Source organism: Saccopteryx bilineata, chromosome 2, assembly GCF_036850765.1.
Source record: "Saccopteryx bilineata isolate mSacBil1 chromosome 2, mSacBil1_pri_phased_curated, whole genome shotgun sequence".
Classification (NCBI taxonomy): domain Eukaryota; kingdom Metazoa; phylum Chordata; class Mammalia; order Chiroptera; family Emballonuridae; genus Saccopteryx; species Saccopteryx bilineata.
In genome coordinates, this window is record NC_089491.1 from 269,504,485 (window position 1) to 269,519,064 (window position 14,580).

At 38.1% G+C, this 14,580-nt stretch overlaps 1 protein-coding gene across 3 annotated transcripts in view; it reads left to right on the top strand.

Moving 5' to 3' along the window:
- NAA25 (N-alpha-acetyltransferase 25, NatB auxiliary subunit) overlaps positions 1-14,580 on the top strand; it is a 66,428-nt gene extending 51,848 nt beyond the window's left edge. For all 3 annotated transcript variants that reach the window (XM_066260536.1, XM_066260537.1, XM_066260539.1), the window contains 6 exons: positions 622-745; positions 1,615-1,680; positions 2,761-2,858; positions 4,336-4,446; positions 9,624-9,770; positions 11,900-14,580. In XM_066260536.1, the coding sequence (XP_066116633.1) occupies positions 622-745; positions 1,615-1,680; positions 2,761-2,858; positions 4,336-4,446; positions 9,624-9,770; positions 11,900-12,022 (669 nt within the window). In that variant the 3' untranslated portion in view covers positions 12,023-14,580. The remainder of the gene's footprint in view (positions 1-621; positions 746-1,614; positions 1,681-2,760; positions 2,859-4,335; positions 4,447-9,623; positions 9,771-11,899) is intronic.

The window sequence follows — 14,580 nt, forward strand, 5'->3', positions numbered from 1 at the left end:
TATGCTGAGGTGGCTAAAATCTATTGTAAGAATGAATCTTCTATCCACAAAATTGTGAAGAAAGAAAAAAAATGTGTGCTATTTTTCCATCGTGCTTCAAACTGCAAAAGTTATGGCCACGAGGTGTGGTAGGTACTTAGTTAAAGTGGAAAAGGTGTTAAATGTATGAGTGGAAGACAGGAACAGAAGAACGCATTGTTATGGCCAGCAGTGCCTTGCTTCAGAAAGCTCTGAGCCGCTATGCAGACCTGAGCAAGGGGCTCTCGAAAACAAGTGACGGCATTCACATAACTTATTGTGGAATATTGTTAAAATTATTCTATTTTACCTTACTTATTGTTGTTAGTAATCACTTGCTTAATTTGTAAGTTAAACATCATCATAGATATGCATATATAGGGGGAAAAGGTATATACAGGGTTTGGTAGCTCCACTGGGGTCTTTGAATCCCCTGTGTCAGGTATCCCCTGTGGATAAGTATGGGACAGCTAAAGTTTTCTGATCAGAGATTTGCAACTTAATCACTAAGATAGATTTGTATCCAGTAGTTCTAGTCCTTTGTTTTTTTTAATTTTGTATAAATTTAGATGAATTTAAAGAACATCGCCCTTTCTTTTTCAGTATCCTTTCCTTGGTCCTGTGCCTACCAGAATGTGTGGATTCTTTAACTCTGGCTGTTCTCAGTGTCAGACCAGTTCCTTTTATCTTGTTAGTGATATTTATGAGCTGGATACCAATGGTTTAGGTAAGTATATATTTGCATGAGTGTATTTACTGGGTGTTTGTCATTGCAATATGGCACTTAGTAAATGCAACAAAATATCTATAACTCACTATTTGGAAAAATTTGGAAGAGATGGAAGCTGGAAGCTGTGCTGGAAGTGTCTGGGTTCATATGTAAGAAAGTACCTTCATAGGTTTCAAAGATTTGTTTTAGAAGTTTAAGTCCTTTCCATATATGAAATATTATTAGGTCCAAAAGTTAAAGAAATTCTTGATTTTTTTAAAAAATACTATTAGCTAGACCAGTGGTGGCGCAGTGGAGAAAAACATCAACCTGTAATACTGAGGTTGCTGGTTCAAAACCCCAGGCTTGCCTGGTCAAGGGACGTACAGGAAGCAACTGCTCTGAGTTGATGCTTTCCACTCTTCATCCTTTCTCCCCCCACTCCTAAAATCAATAAGCAGAACACTGTTAGATTTTTAGATTGAATTCTTTATTTAAAAATGAAGCCCTCTACTTTGTGGAGAAGAGTTTTTTCTTAAGGTCTCAAACTAGTGAGAATCACAACCATCCTATAGACTGGATGCTTTTTTTATTCTTCTCAATCAAGGTTTGTACATCCTGCTGTTTAGAGTATTTGAAACACACAGATCTAGTCCTAGGGAACTTTAGGTAGTGCTCTTGGGAGAAGGTAATTAATACCTTTCTTTCTCTTTACTGCTCTCTTTTCTCATTATTTTTCTTTTCCTTTCTTTAATTTTTCTGTTTCTCAATAATAGAATTTAGATTTCTAGGGCTCTTAAGATAAAAAAAAAGTCTTTGTCTATGTGTTGCTTGCAAGTTTTGAGCTTGCTAAAAAAAGAATGTTTTTCATTGTTTTTCTATTTTAGAGGATACAGTGGAGATCCAGGAGCGAGTAGAGAATAGCCTTAAGTCTTTGCTAGAACAGTTAAAAGGTAAGAGGTCTGACTGTGGATTCCCCTTTCATATCTGATTGTCTGATAATAGCTCATTTTTAAAAATTGAAACTTGCGAGAGGATTTGAAAGTAATGCATACTTTTTGGTATGTTTAAAGACTTGTTTTTAACTTTAAAAAGTTTTGATTATAAAAGTAGTTACGGTATTACTTATTATAAAACAGTACACAAGTGAGTGGTCTTTTCCAGCTCCATTCCCTGAGAGGTAAGAACTATTGACTCGTAGATGCCACCTAAACAGCCATACATGTATATATGGAAATACATTGTAGTGATTGTTTTTTAACATATAAGAAGGTATAATACATGTTTTTCTGACTGTAATTTTTTATAATCTTGAATATCTTACTGTGTCAGTTATATATACACTCCATTCATTTAAAGGGTTGCATAATATTACGTGGTCTTATACTGGTGTACCAAATTCATTTATGTACCCTCCATCAGTTATCTGTAGCAATATTTATAACAATGCTGAAATGAACATTTTGGGACACAAGTGTTTGGGTACTTGAGTATTTTATTGTGATTAAATTTCTAGAAATAGAATTATTTGGTGAAAGAGCACACATAAGCATTTTAACTCTATAAGGGTCTTTATTTTCAGGATTCTAATTCTTTTATTGCCCAAATGAAGATTGAGAATCAAAAGATGATCAAGATTATGAGAATTAAGCATGGAATTTGTTATGAAGTGACATTTTTACCATGCACTTCAGTTTTTAGTCCTTAATGGCACAAGTTCTTCTAAATCATTCACTTGGAATCTTAATTTTATTGTGTCAATTGCCTGTCTGTGAGAAGGCTTAGACCCTATAATGTGTGATTTATGTAGAAAGCCACCTTTTCAATTTTGAAAACAGTAGAGCAGTAGTCATATGGTGTTTTAAAGAGCTTAACATAGATATTCTTTGGTATTTGGTTTATTGTATGTTAGGAAGAGGCTTTCTGGATTAAGCTTTTATATTTGCTTATTCTTTAGTAGGTTGTGCATTGTGTTCCTAAAAATAATGTTGAAACAAAAACTAAATAAAACCATGAAATACTTTTGTTTTCAGATGTCTTCAATAAATGTAAAGGTGACCTGTTAGAAGTTAAGGATGGTAACTTGAAAACAAACCCGACTCTTTTAGAAAATCTAGTCTTCTTTGTTGAGGTATGTTTTGTTTTCTTCCTGAAAAACTAGATTTTTCTAAATTATATGTAGGATTAATTTTTCAAAAATGAACAGATAATGGGTACCATATACCTGTAATTTAATCTCTCATCCTGCCTTTCATTAATTGGAAAGCAATGTAAGTAATTTTCTGAGGCAACTCCTTACATGAATACCAAGATTTCATTCACAGTGTTAGTTAGGTCAAGTTCTTGAAATTCCTTTACTTGTCTTTAAAGATTTTTCTGATTTTCTGTTCATTTTTCTTTTTAACTCAGCTATTATGTAGTTTGATTCTTCCAGCTTCTTTTATTTGTTGTTGCTGTCCTCTAATTAGTTAGATTCTGCTTTATGAAAGGAGGATCCAGGAGCTGATGTAGCAAAACTCTCCTCCTTGTTAGCCGAGAGAAGAGGAGGATCACAACACTCATAATCTATTATATTTTCTTTAATTTCTGGGGCATGTTTATTTACTCTTCTTCCCCCGATAGTCTGCAAGCTTCCTGAGTACAGAATTCTCTGTTCTGGTGACTGCACAGTGTAAGTGCCTAAGATATACTTACTGAATGAATAAATGAGTAAAAATTGCATGTATGTGTACATGTATACACTGGAGCATAGGAGAAGAAGACATGAAAATACCTAACTTGAGATATATATATATATATATATATATATATATATGTATGGGAGATTCTCCATATATATTTAAGTTAAGGTGTACAAGTAAGGTAGTATCTTACCTGGCTGCAGAGGTAGGTGAGAAAAGACATATTTGTAAAGAAGCTTTGGATTCCATGTTTAGGAATTTGAACTTTTCAACTTGAGTGATAAGTATGTTAATGGGTTCCCACTTCCTACATGGAAAAGAAAGGAAATTGCATTGCGTGGAGGATGGGATTAGAGTTAGGAGAAACTAAAGAAAGAATATAAGCTATTAGAGTATTCTTTTTTTTTTAAATGAGAGGAGGGAAATAGTGAGACAGGCTCCTGTGTGTTCCCTGGCTGAGATTCACCAGGCAACCTCTGTCTGGGGCTGATGCTCCAGTACTGAGCTATTTAGCACTTGAGGATTACATGCTTGGACTAGCCAAGCTATCCTCAGCCCCACTGGATGTGGGAGGGGAGGGAGGAAGGAAAGGGGAGAAGGAGGGAGAGAGAAGCAGATGGACACTTCTTCTGTGTGCCCTGACCAGGAATGAATTGAACCCAGGACGTCCATAGACCAGGCTGATGCTTTATTCACTGAGCCACTGGCTAGAACCTGTTAGAGTATTCTAAGCAGGAGATGATAGAGACCTGGATCATTGTGGTAATCATAGAAATTAGAGGGTGGAGAGTTAGAGGAGAAATTGAAAGGATTTGTTTAAAAGAACTGTCAATTCCTTTGTTTCATCAGTTCATTACATTGAACTGTTCCTGACAGATACCTTGAGTGTAATTTTTATTCATGAATTTGTAATTTTTCCTCTTTCAGACTATTTCTATTATCCTTTGGGTGTCCAGTTACTGTGAAAGTGTCCTGCGACCATACAAATTAAATTTACAGAAAAAGAAAAAGAAGAAAAAAGAAACCAGCATCATCATGGTAATAACAGAAAACACAAGTAATAATCTGGCTGCATGCTGCTTTTATCTTTTCACTATTTTCCTGCATGTTGTAAAGAGACTTTAGGATTCTATATGCATTTATTTTCTCTCCCCAACAGTTTTATTTTTTTAAGTTACATACTTACAGGAAAGCTGAAAGATTGGTATAATGACATCCACATAGCATTACCTAGTCTCATCACTCATTAACAGTTTGCCACATTTATTTCTCTCTCTCTTATTCTCCCTCCACTCCCTCTCTTTGTTTGTTGAACCATTTTAAAGAAGAATACAGACTTTGTGATCCTTAACACACTAGGATAGAGCAAAGGGCAGTCTTCTACAAAACCACAGTACTCAATAAATTTAATATTGATACAATAATTACATCCTTCATAGCCTTTTTCAAAATACTAGAATCCTACTAAAGATCTAACATTTTTATTATTTATTTATTTTATTTAAAGTGAGAGGAGGGAAGATAGATAGACTCCCACATATGCCCCAACCAGGATCTACCTGGCAACCCCCCATCTGGGGCCAACACTCTGCCCATCTGGGACCTCTTACAACCAAGCTATTTTTAGCGCCTGCTAAGGCTCCACAGAGTGATCCTCAGCACCCTGGGCCAATGTGCTCAAATCGAGCCATGGCTGTGGGAAAGGAAGAGAGAAGGGGGGATGGTTGCCTGTGTGCCCTGACTGGGAATCGAACCTGTGTCTTCCACATGCCAGGTGAATACTCTATTGCTGAGCCAATCAGTCAGGGCCAAGATTTGACATTTTAAAATTCTCGAACATTTCCATAGCCTATTGGTTTGTCTTAATTATTATTATTTTTTTATTTTTATTTTATTTTTTTCCTGAAGCTGGAAATGGGGAGAGACAGTCAGACTCCTGCATGCGCCTGACCGGGATCCACCCAGCACGCCCACCAGGGGCGACGCTCTGCCCACCAGGGGGCGATGCTCTGCCCCTCCGGGGCGTCGCTCTGCCGTGACCAGAGCCACTCTAGCGCCTGGGGCAGAGGCCAAGGAGCCATCCCCAGCGCCCGGGCCATCTTTGCTCCAATGGAGCCTTGGCTGCGGGAGGGGAAGAAAGAGACAGAGAGGAAGGAGGGGGTGGGGGTGGAGAAGCAAATGGGCACTTCTCCTATGTGCCCTGGCCGGGAATCGAACCCGGGTCCCCCGCATGCCAGGCCAACGCTCTACCGCTGAGCCAACTGGCCAGGGCCTTGTCTTAATTATTAAAGAGTCTAGCTAGCTAGGTTTTTGGTATACTGTCCCACAATCTAAATTTGGTTGTTTCCCCAGATTTAAATTAAACATAGATGCTATATCTTACTTAGCAAATTAAATCAGGAGGCACTGCCTGACCAGGTGGTGGTGCAGAGAATAGAGCATCTGACTGGGACGCAGGAGATTTAGGTTTGAAACCCCGAGGTCGCCAGCTTGAGTGCGGGCTCATCTGGTTTGAGCACAGCTCACCAACGTGGACCCAAGGTTGCTGGCTTGAGCAAGGGGTCACTCAGTCTGCTGTAGCCCCAGTGTCAAGGCACATATGAGAAAGCAATCAACAACTGAGGTGCTGCAACAAAGAATTGATGCTTCTCATCTCTCTCTCTCTTCCTGTCCCTATCTGTTCATCTCTCTGTCTCTGTCACACACACACACACAAAATCAGAAGGCACTAATCTTGTGGTGTTCCATTATTGTAAGAAGTATCTACTGGATATCTTTATTGTAAAGGTGCTTTTTCCCCTTTTTAAAATTTTTTTCCACCTTGGTTTTAATTTTTGAATTTATAAAATATTAACATAATTTGTACCCTTTTTCTTATTTAGGATTTAGGAAATTATTTAGGATTTATTCTTCACATGACATGCTATTTTATTCATGTTTGAATTGATCCTATCATTAATTGGAGGTTTTTGTTCACTATAGGAATATAGTTAGTAATCACTGCTATTTGAAAATGTTGATGGTTTTGTATAATTTTGATTTCCTGCACAATTCAATAACAGTGCAGGAATAATAAATTTAGGAATTATTTAGATTTGACAATGTGCTGGGTGTTACCATTCATTCTGAAACCAAGTGTACTTAGACTTGGATGAGAGGCTAAATGAGGGAACCTTCTCTCTTTTACTGTGTATAAAATAATTTAACAATCATGAGTGCAAAGCTGAAAGTCAAGATCTGTTACTTTCTCTGCTAATGAAAGCATACACTTCTTGTACTTGTCAAATAGCTTTTTGTATTTTAATTTTGTTGTTTTTGTAGTTGTTGCTTTTCTAATTTCAAAAAATAAAAATACCTTTCTTCTTATTATGATTAAGGTGTAAAAGAAAGATCATCAGTATTCCCATTGACCAGTGACAGCCGCTGCAGACAAACCAGATTCGTGCTCTGTGGGTTCTGCAGTTGGCCTGTTTGTTTGTTGGTTTCATTTACTAGGATATCTTGGATATCTCATTTCAGTAAATATATATATATATATATATATATATATATATATATGTCAGTATTTTTTTTTTTTTTGTATTTTTCTGAAGTTGGAAACGGGGAGGCAGTCAGACAGACTCCCGCATGTACCCAACCGGGATCCACCCGGCATGTCCACCAGGGGGCGATGCTCTGCCCATCTGGGGCGTTGCTCTGTTGCAACCAGAGCCACTTTAGCGCCTGGGGCAGAGGCCAAGGAGCCATCCCCAGCGCCCGGGCCATCTTTGCTCCAATGGAGCCTCAGCTGCGGGAGGGGAAGAGAGAGACAGAGAGGAAGGAGGGGGGGTGCAGAAGCAAATGGGCGCTTCTCCTATGTGCCCTGGCTGGGAATCGAACCTGGGTCCCCCGCACGCCAGGCCGACGCTCTACCACTGAGCCAACCGGCCAGGGCTATGTCAGTATTTTTAATGGTTATATGCTATCCTGTTGTATTATTATACCATAACTTATTCCCAAGGATGAATATTTTGGTTGGTTCTGATTTTTTAAATATTCTAAATTATGCTATTAAAATATGGGCAAATAAACAAAGATGAATTTATAATATGATTCCTTATGATATCTCTTAGATCTGAAATTACTATTTGTGTACATTTTTATAATCCCTAACAGTGTTGAGTAAGTCTATATCCTAATCCATCCGATAGGCAAACATTGCTATTCCCTTTTTTCTCATTTGCATTTTAAAAATTCTATTGATATTGAACCTTCAAAGAAGACTTCTTGAGTGAAAAGCTGGCCTTATTACTATATTGGGTAGTTTTCTTCTGTTTATCTTTTTTTAATTGTATCATATGTTTCTGGCATTTGTTTGCTATATTTTCTGTGTTTTCTTTGCCCAAGTTTCCTATTGTGGTAGTCATATTTTCCCAATTGATATATTTTGAGCTACTGGATTCTTAATGTAATAGTGTTACTAATCTTGTATCATACATGACTCAATTTTTTTAGTTTGTTATTAGTCTTTTATGTTGGTGTTTTTTTAGTGGTTTCTAGCTTACTTTATAATGTTTACAAAGGCCTTTTCGGCTTTCGATAAAATACAACACAATTTTATGTTTAAGACTCACAACAAAATGGGTATAGAAGGAAAATATCTCAACATGATAAAGGCCATATATGATAAAACCATCAGCTAACATCGTATTAAATGACACTAAACTGAAGGCTTTTCCCCTTAAATCAGGAACAAGACAGGGTTGTCCACTCTCTCCAGTCTTATTTAATGTGGTACTAGAGGTTCTAGCCAGAGCAATAAGACAAGACAAAGAAATAAAAGGCATCCATATCGGAAAAGAAGAAGTAAAGGTATCACTTTTTGCAGATGATATGATCCTATACATTGAAAACCCCAAAGAATCCACAAAAAGACTACTAGAAACAATAAGCCAATACAGTAAGGTCGCAGGATGTAAAATTAACATACAGAAGTCAATAGCCTTTCTATATGCCAACAATGAAACAATTGAAAATGAACTCAAAAGAATAATCCCCTTCACAATTGCTACAAAGGCCTTTTCATTTATGATTCCAGAAGTCATTACCTAAATTTTCTTCTGGTACTTCAGTGGATTTTTTTTTTCAAATATTTAATCTATGTGGAATTTATTTTGGTATTTACTGTCTTATATTTCAAAAATATCTGGCTAGTTATCTCAGTACCATTAATCCACCTGAAATCACTGTTTGGAAATGTCACCATTCAAATTCCTTTCCATTTGGCTCAGTGGTATAGCATCGGCCTGGCGTTTGGAAGTCCCGGGTTTGATTCCGGGTCAGGATGCATAGGAGAAGTGCCCATCTGCTTCTCCACCCCTCCTCCTGCTTCACTCTCCCTCTCTCTCTCTCTCTCTCTCTCTCTCTACTTCCTTCCTGCAGCCATGGCTCAATTAGAGTGAGTTGGCCCAGGGCACAGAGGATGGCTCTATGACTTCACCTCAAGTGCTAAAAGAAATGGCTCTGGTTACAATGGAGCAAGGACCCCAGATGGGCAGAGCATTGCCGCCTAGTGGGCTTGCCGGGTGGATCCTAGTCAGGGTGCATGTGGGAAGTCTGTCTCTGCCTCCCCTCCTCTCACTAAAAACAAAAAAACTCCCTTGTATTTGGTCTGTCCTGGACTTGTTTACTTTTACTTTGTCAAGTTATATGTCAGTACCTTATGGATTTAAGGATAATAAACTAGTATATATTTAGTAGAGCAAATTCCCCTTAACTACTCTTTTTCAGAATTTTCTTGGCTTTAGTCATCGTTTTTTCATTAGAGCTTAAAATATTCTGTTTTTGTTGATAACGTTAGAGAAAATCTCAAAGACATAAAGAGAAGAAATGAAGTCTTGGTTCCTCTCATCTCCTTTAGTGTTCCAGGAGATTCTCAGCCCAAAGTTGAGCAGTGATCAACTAAGTTATTTTCCGATTGGAATTTCATCTCTAGTTCCCAAGGGTGAACTAAAATCTCATTTTTAAAAAATGCCAAGTCATTGTTTCTGAGTTAGCATTATTTGGTTGCCATTAAATTTACCATGATTTTAGACTGTTAATACCCAAAACTGTATTCATCCCTGTTACTGTTAATAGCATTAAGTAACACTATAGCATGAAGTTAGTATAGCTTCTATAATGTAAGCATGGGAAATCTGTTTGATAATCTTAATTTTTAAAAATCTTTTTTACAGCCACCTGTCTTTACCAGTTTTCAAGACTATATTACTGGGCTTCAGACTTTAATTTCCAACATTGTGGATCATATGAAAGGGCTTGAAACACAACTAATTGCACTTAAACTTGAAGAGCTTATTTTAGAAGATACTTCTCTCTCACTGGTAAGAGAATATAGGCAATAAGTTATACAGAAATGTTCAAATATTCTTATCTTTATCACAAGGACACATGAAGTTTCAGTCCACCATTCTCTTTACAGGAGTTGTGATTAGAAGGTGCATGCAGTAGTAGTTTGTTGTATTCCTGGGGGTGTGGCGGGGGGGCTGGATTTCCTATCTCTTTTATTTCCACACACACATCCCTTCTGCCCACCCTTCTTTCTGTACATTGAGAGGATGGTTCTTTTACCGTGAAAACTAATGAAGAATTGGTGAAGAGTAGAATTAAGGCTGTCCCTGTTTGGAGCACCAGAGGGAATCGGATATATTTTTGCAAATTCAGGGACAATCTTGTTGAGTGAGAATTACTTGCTGCTGGGTTGGCTGGCCTCTTTGCCACCCAGGCAGCAATTACCTGAGAAAGGAGAGATGCTGGGCATCAGAAATAATTCTGTCAATAATAATTAGGCTGGAGCAAGCCAGCCAAAAAGGGAATGGAACAAAGTTTGAGATCAAACGTAGCTGTCATCAGATTTTTAAATTTTGTTAACCAAGTCCCTATAATGTCCAGCCTTTAAAATGTGGATTTTTTCACAAAATTAAATAAGTTAAAGTTGTCAGTCTGAAATCATTGAAGATTTCAGTATGTCTGGTGAATGAGCGCTCACCAGCTTGGAGTAGGTTTAGGATTTTGATAGAGGACAGAGGGCGATGGTGGGGCCACACAGTTCTGGCTAGCTGCTCCTGCTGTGAAACGCTGATTGTGGGGCAATGCTTCTCTGAGCTTCATCTGACCGGAGAGCCTCTACTGTGGGAGAACTCACCTGGTAATTTGGTAATCCGAGGGCAACCATCACTCTAGTCCCCACCTTTCCTAGGACAGAAAGAAGGGAGTCTTGTTTGGCATGCTAACTGTAAAAGATTGTAAGCTTCCTTTTTTTAAAAAGCTTCAACACAGTGGTGTGTGTGAGTGGTTACTGTGGGGAGAGGCTCAACACAACATTTCCAAAGACTGAATAGAGAAAGAAAGCAGACCTGTATTGAGAGGGAAACTAAGGTTTGGTTTTTGCCTGCAAGCTATATATTCAGCTACATTGGACATATTAGAATGAGCAGTGGTGATTAGAAGTATCAATTGATCAATTACTTAATTCTCTGGGTTGTTTTTTTTTTTAAGCCTTACTTTGTTTTGAAAAGTAAAATATGCCCATGGAGGGGAAAATTCAAAGAGTAAAGAGACAGAGAGAGGGAGGTACAGACAGGGACAGACAGGAAGGGGGAGAGGTGAGAAGCATCAACTCATAGTTGCAGCACCTTAGTTGTTCATTGATTGCTTCTCATATGTGCCTTGACAAGGGGACTGTAGCTGAGCCAGTGACCCCTGGCTCAAGCCAGATGAGCCCTCGCTCAAACCAGCGACCTCAGGGTTTCAAACCTGGGTCCTCGGCATCCCAGACCAAGACCGTGCCATTGTGCCACCGCCTGGTCAGCCTCGACCATATATTTTTAATTTTTTGATAGAATTTCATCATTTCTTTACACACAAACATCTGTTTGTTACAAGAGAACTAGGAAATAGAGAATAGCACCTCCCAGTTCCTCACCTCATATGTCCCAGTCCCACCATCCAGAACCCTCCCCACCTCTCCCTCCTCTGTATTCTTATAATACATGTGTGTCTACCACTAGCCTTTATGACATCTGGGCACTGTGAACCCAGTAAAGGCCTAGTAGTTGAATCTTGGAGAAGTAGGTCATTAGATCATCCCAAGTGGGATTCATGCCTTCTGCCTCCCTTGAGAGGAGAGGCATTTGCTGGTCCTTTTGGAACACTTACATAGAAAGAAACCTGGTAATTTATAGTTGTAGATTCAGAGCTGTTTAACTTTTTACTTTTTACACCAAATTCAAACTTCCTCTCTATTTGAAACTCATATCCCCTTTCCTGAATACAGTACTATAGAAAAAACAAAAACTCAAAATTACATTTTATGAAATTGAAAATGATTCACCCTTTTCTGATGGAACTTGCAGAGAGATCAAAGGTGATGGTAATTTTAATTTATCTCTGAGGAACTGTAATCTGGGGGATGTTCTCTGAGCAGCACCACTAATTCTTGTCTCCTTTGTAGGAAGAGAGAAAGTTTTCAAAGACTGTCCAAGGGAAGGTACAGAGCAGTTATCTGCACTCACTTCTGGAAATTGGGGAACTGCTGAAAAAAAGACTTGAGACCACAAAGAAACTAAAAATTTAAGGAAGTGTGAAGTGCAGGCACTGGTTACTCTATAACCGAAAATGTTATCTTCCCAGGCAAAATCTACATCTGGTTGACCATCGTTTTAATCCAGAACTTCCTCATAAAATGCATGAAGGACTTTGATCGTGAATTAATTTTTTAGGTATTAAATGTATACAATTGATTAAATTATTGTATATAAGCCAGAAGCAGGACCCTCATCTGGGTTTGACCACTTTTTATACATGTTCATATGCATATGGCAGCCACAAGAGAACCCCACTCTTCTTTGGCCAGAAACATCTGGTGGGAGAGAGTCCTATAAAAGCAGCAATAGAAATTAATCATAAAGCATCGACCTCAGAGCAGCTGGGTAGCCCTAGTATTGTATCAGTGCACATTTTGATCTGCTCCTTGAGTCTTAGGAAGCAGAAAGGAGAAATAGAAGGGGACCGCAACCTGGAGCAGGCCCTCTTTCCAAGTTAACAATTTAGTTTTGAGGCTTCCTCAGCTGCTCGGCTCCCACAGAACCCAAGGCAGGTACCCAAAGGGCCTCAGAGGAATTTTGGCATAAACTCCTGCCACTGAAGGGTACCACTCAGACAACCAGAGGCGCTCATTTTTTGGCTTAATAGTCCTGATAGCCGAGACATCCCCATCCTAGTTCCAGTGAGAGTTACATCACAGGTAGGCTTCTGTTACTTACAGCTGTTTGGAGGGGAGAGCAGTGCAAACCACTTATTTATAAGCCTGCTTAGGACTAGCTGACTGTCTTTTGTTCCTTTGGGAAAGATGGGAATCACTTTAAAAGAAGAAAAGTGTACATAATTTATGCAGGCAAGTGTAATACCAATGTCATTGGTTTTGTGAGATATATATATATGTTATACTTTTACATATATATGTATAGTTTCAAGCATATATGTGTGTGTGTATATATATATATGCTTGAAAATAAAGATATAATACTTTAATTTTTTTTAAGTGGGGGGGGCGGTTTGGGAAGGAAAGAATGTATATTATGGACTTAACCTAAGTTTTAAGTTTTAGGCTGGCAAAAGAAATGTTCCCCATTGGTTTGGAGGTTCAGTCCACTTCAGACAGAGACTCACACCAGAATGGTGTGCACATTGTCCACCTGGAGCTCCCTAAGACGGTAGCTTCTGAAATAGGTCCGACAGAAAGGATAAATGTTGCTCTTGAAAAGAAAATGTACATTTTATACAATTGCTTTGTTAACTTTTTTTTGTTGTTTGAATCTGTGCTTCTGTTTCTGGTCTCTGTTACTCAAATACTGTTCAAGTTAGTCATTTCGTAAGAGCAAAGAAATGAATTTGATGAGGAAATTCAAGCATCTGGTGGAGGACTGGTCTAGAAGACCCTAAGGATCGTTCCCAACTCACTTCTCCAGTGAAATGTGATACTTTTTTCTTTCAAAAATGTCTCTGTACGCAAAGCAATTATATTTTGTCTCCTTGTCTTGACTTGCTTAGACTCACAATTTGATAGGGTGATTAATAACTGTTTAAACTTAAAAGGAAAATTTTAAGAAAATTACTACATTACCTGTTTAAAATAAGACTTGTTGGAAATCCTAGCCCATCAAGTAATTTCAATTTTTTTTCAATGTTCAATTTTTTTTCAATGTAAATTGGTGGCCACAGCTGTCATAGCCCATCCCCAAAGGAAGAACCGATTAACAAGATGAATTGAAAATTCTGATTGATTCCAATTGTAATTTAATGACAACATATCATAATTTCATATAATTGTGGCCTATTTAAATGGAGTTTTGTGTGTGTTTGGAGGTGGGGGATGTGTGTATGGCATGTGTTCCTGAAATGATGTTTTTTTGAATATCCAAAAATACTGTACATAAAAGTAGAAATGCTCTTTGAAACAAGTCGTCAGCTGACCCTGACCTATCTAGCATATGTGTGCTCAGTGGGCTGGCCTTGGTCCTCAGGGACAGTGTGTGACTCCAGTGGTCTACCTAATAGTCTCTTGCTTAGGGACATCTGGGACCTTTACAAAAAACTCAAAAGGTGGGTTTTAGGGACATTGTTATGTTGAGGATATGCTTCCTTTGTTATGCTGAAATTCCTACTACGTGTAGCATTTCAATTAGCTCCATCCAACCTCTTATGTTTTAAGAAAGTTGTGAAAAGAATGAAATTATGCAGAAATGGCCAATATCTTTTATTAATTTGTTCTTCTGGAAACTGTCATGCACTATAAGTTGTGTACAGTTAATATATATATATGTGTGTGTGTGTGTGTGTGTGTGTGTGTGTATATATATATATATATATATATATATTCTTACATGAGTAAAAAGCACCCTCTCCAGCAATTTTATGTCATTGGTATTTGAAGAGAATTCTCAAACTCGTTGCTGCTGCTGCTGTTTTTGGTTTGTGTGGGTTTTTTGTTTTTGTGTGGTAAATTGCTATTTAAAAAAAAAGGAAAGGAGAAAAACACGACTACTGTTTACAGACTGAAAAATTACCGCTTTTTATACTACTGAGATCCTGAGACTCTCCAAAGCAAACATTTGGTTTAAGTCATCTGTATGA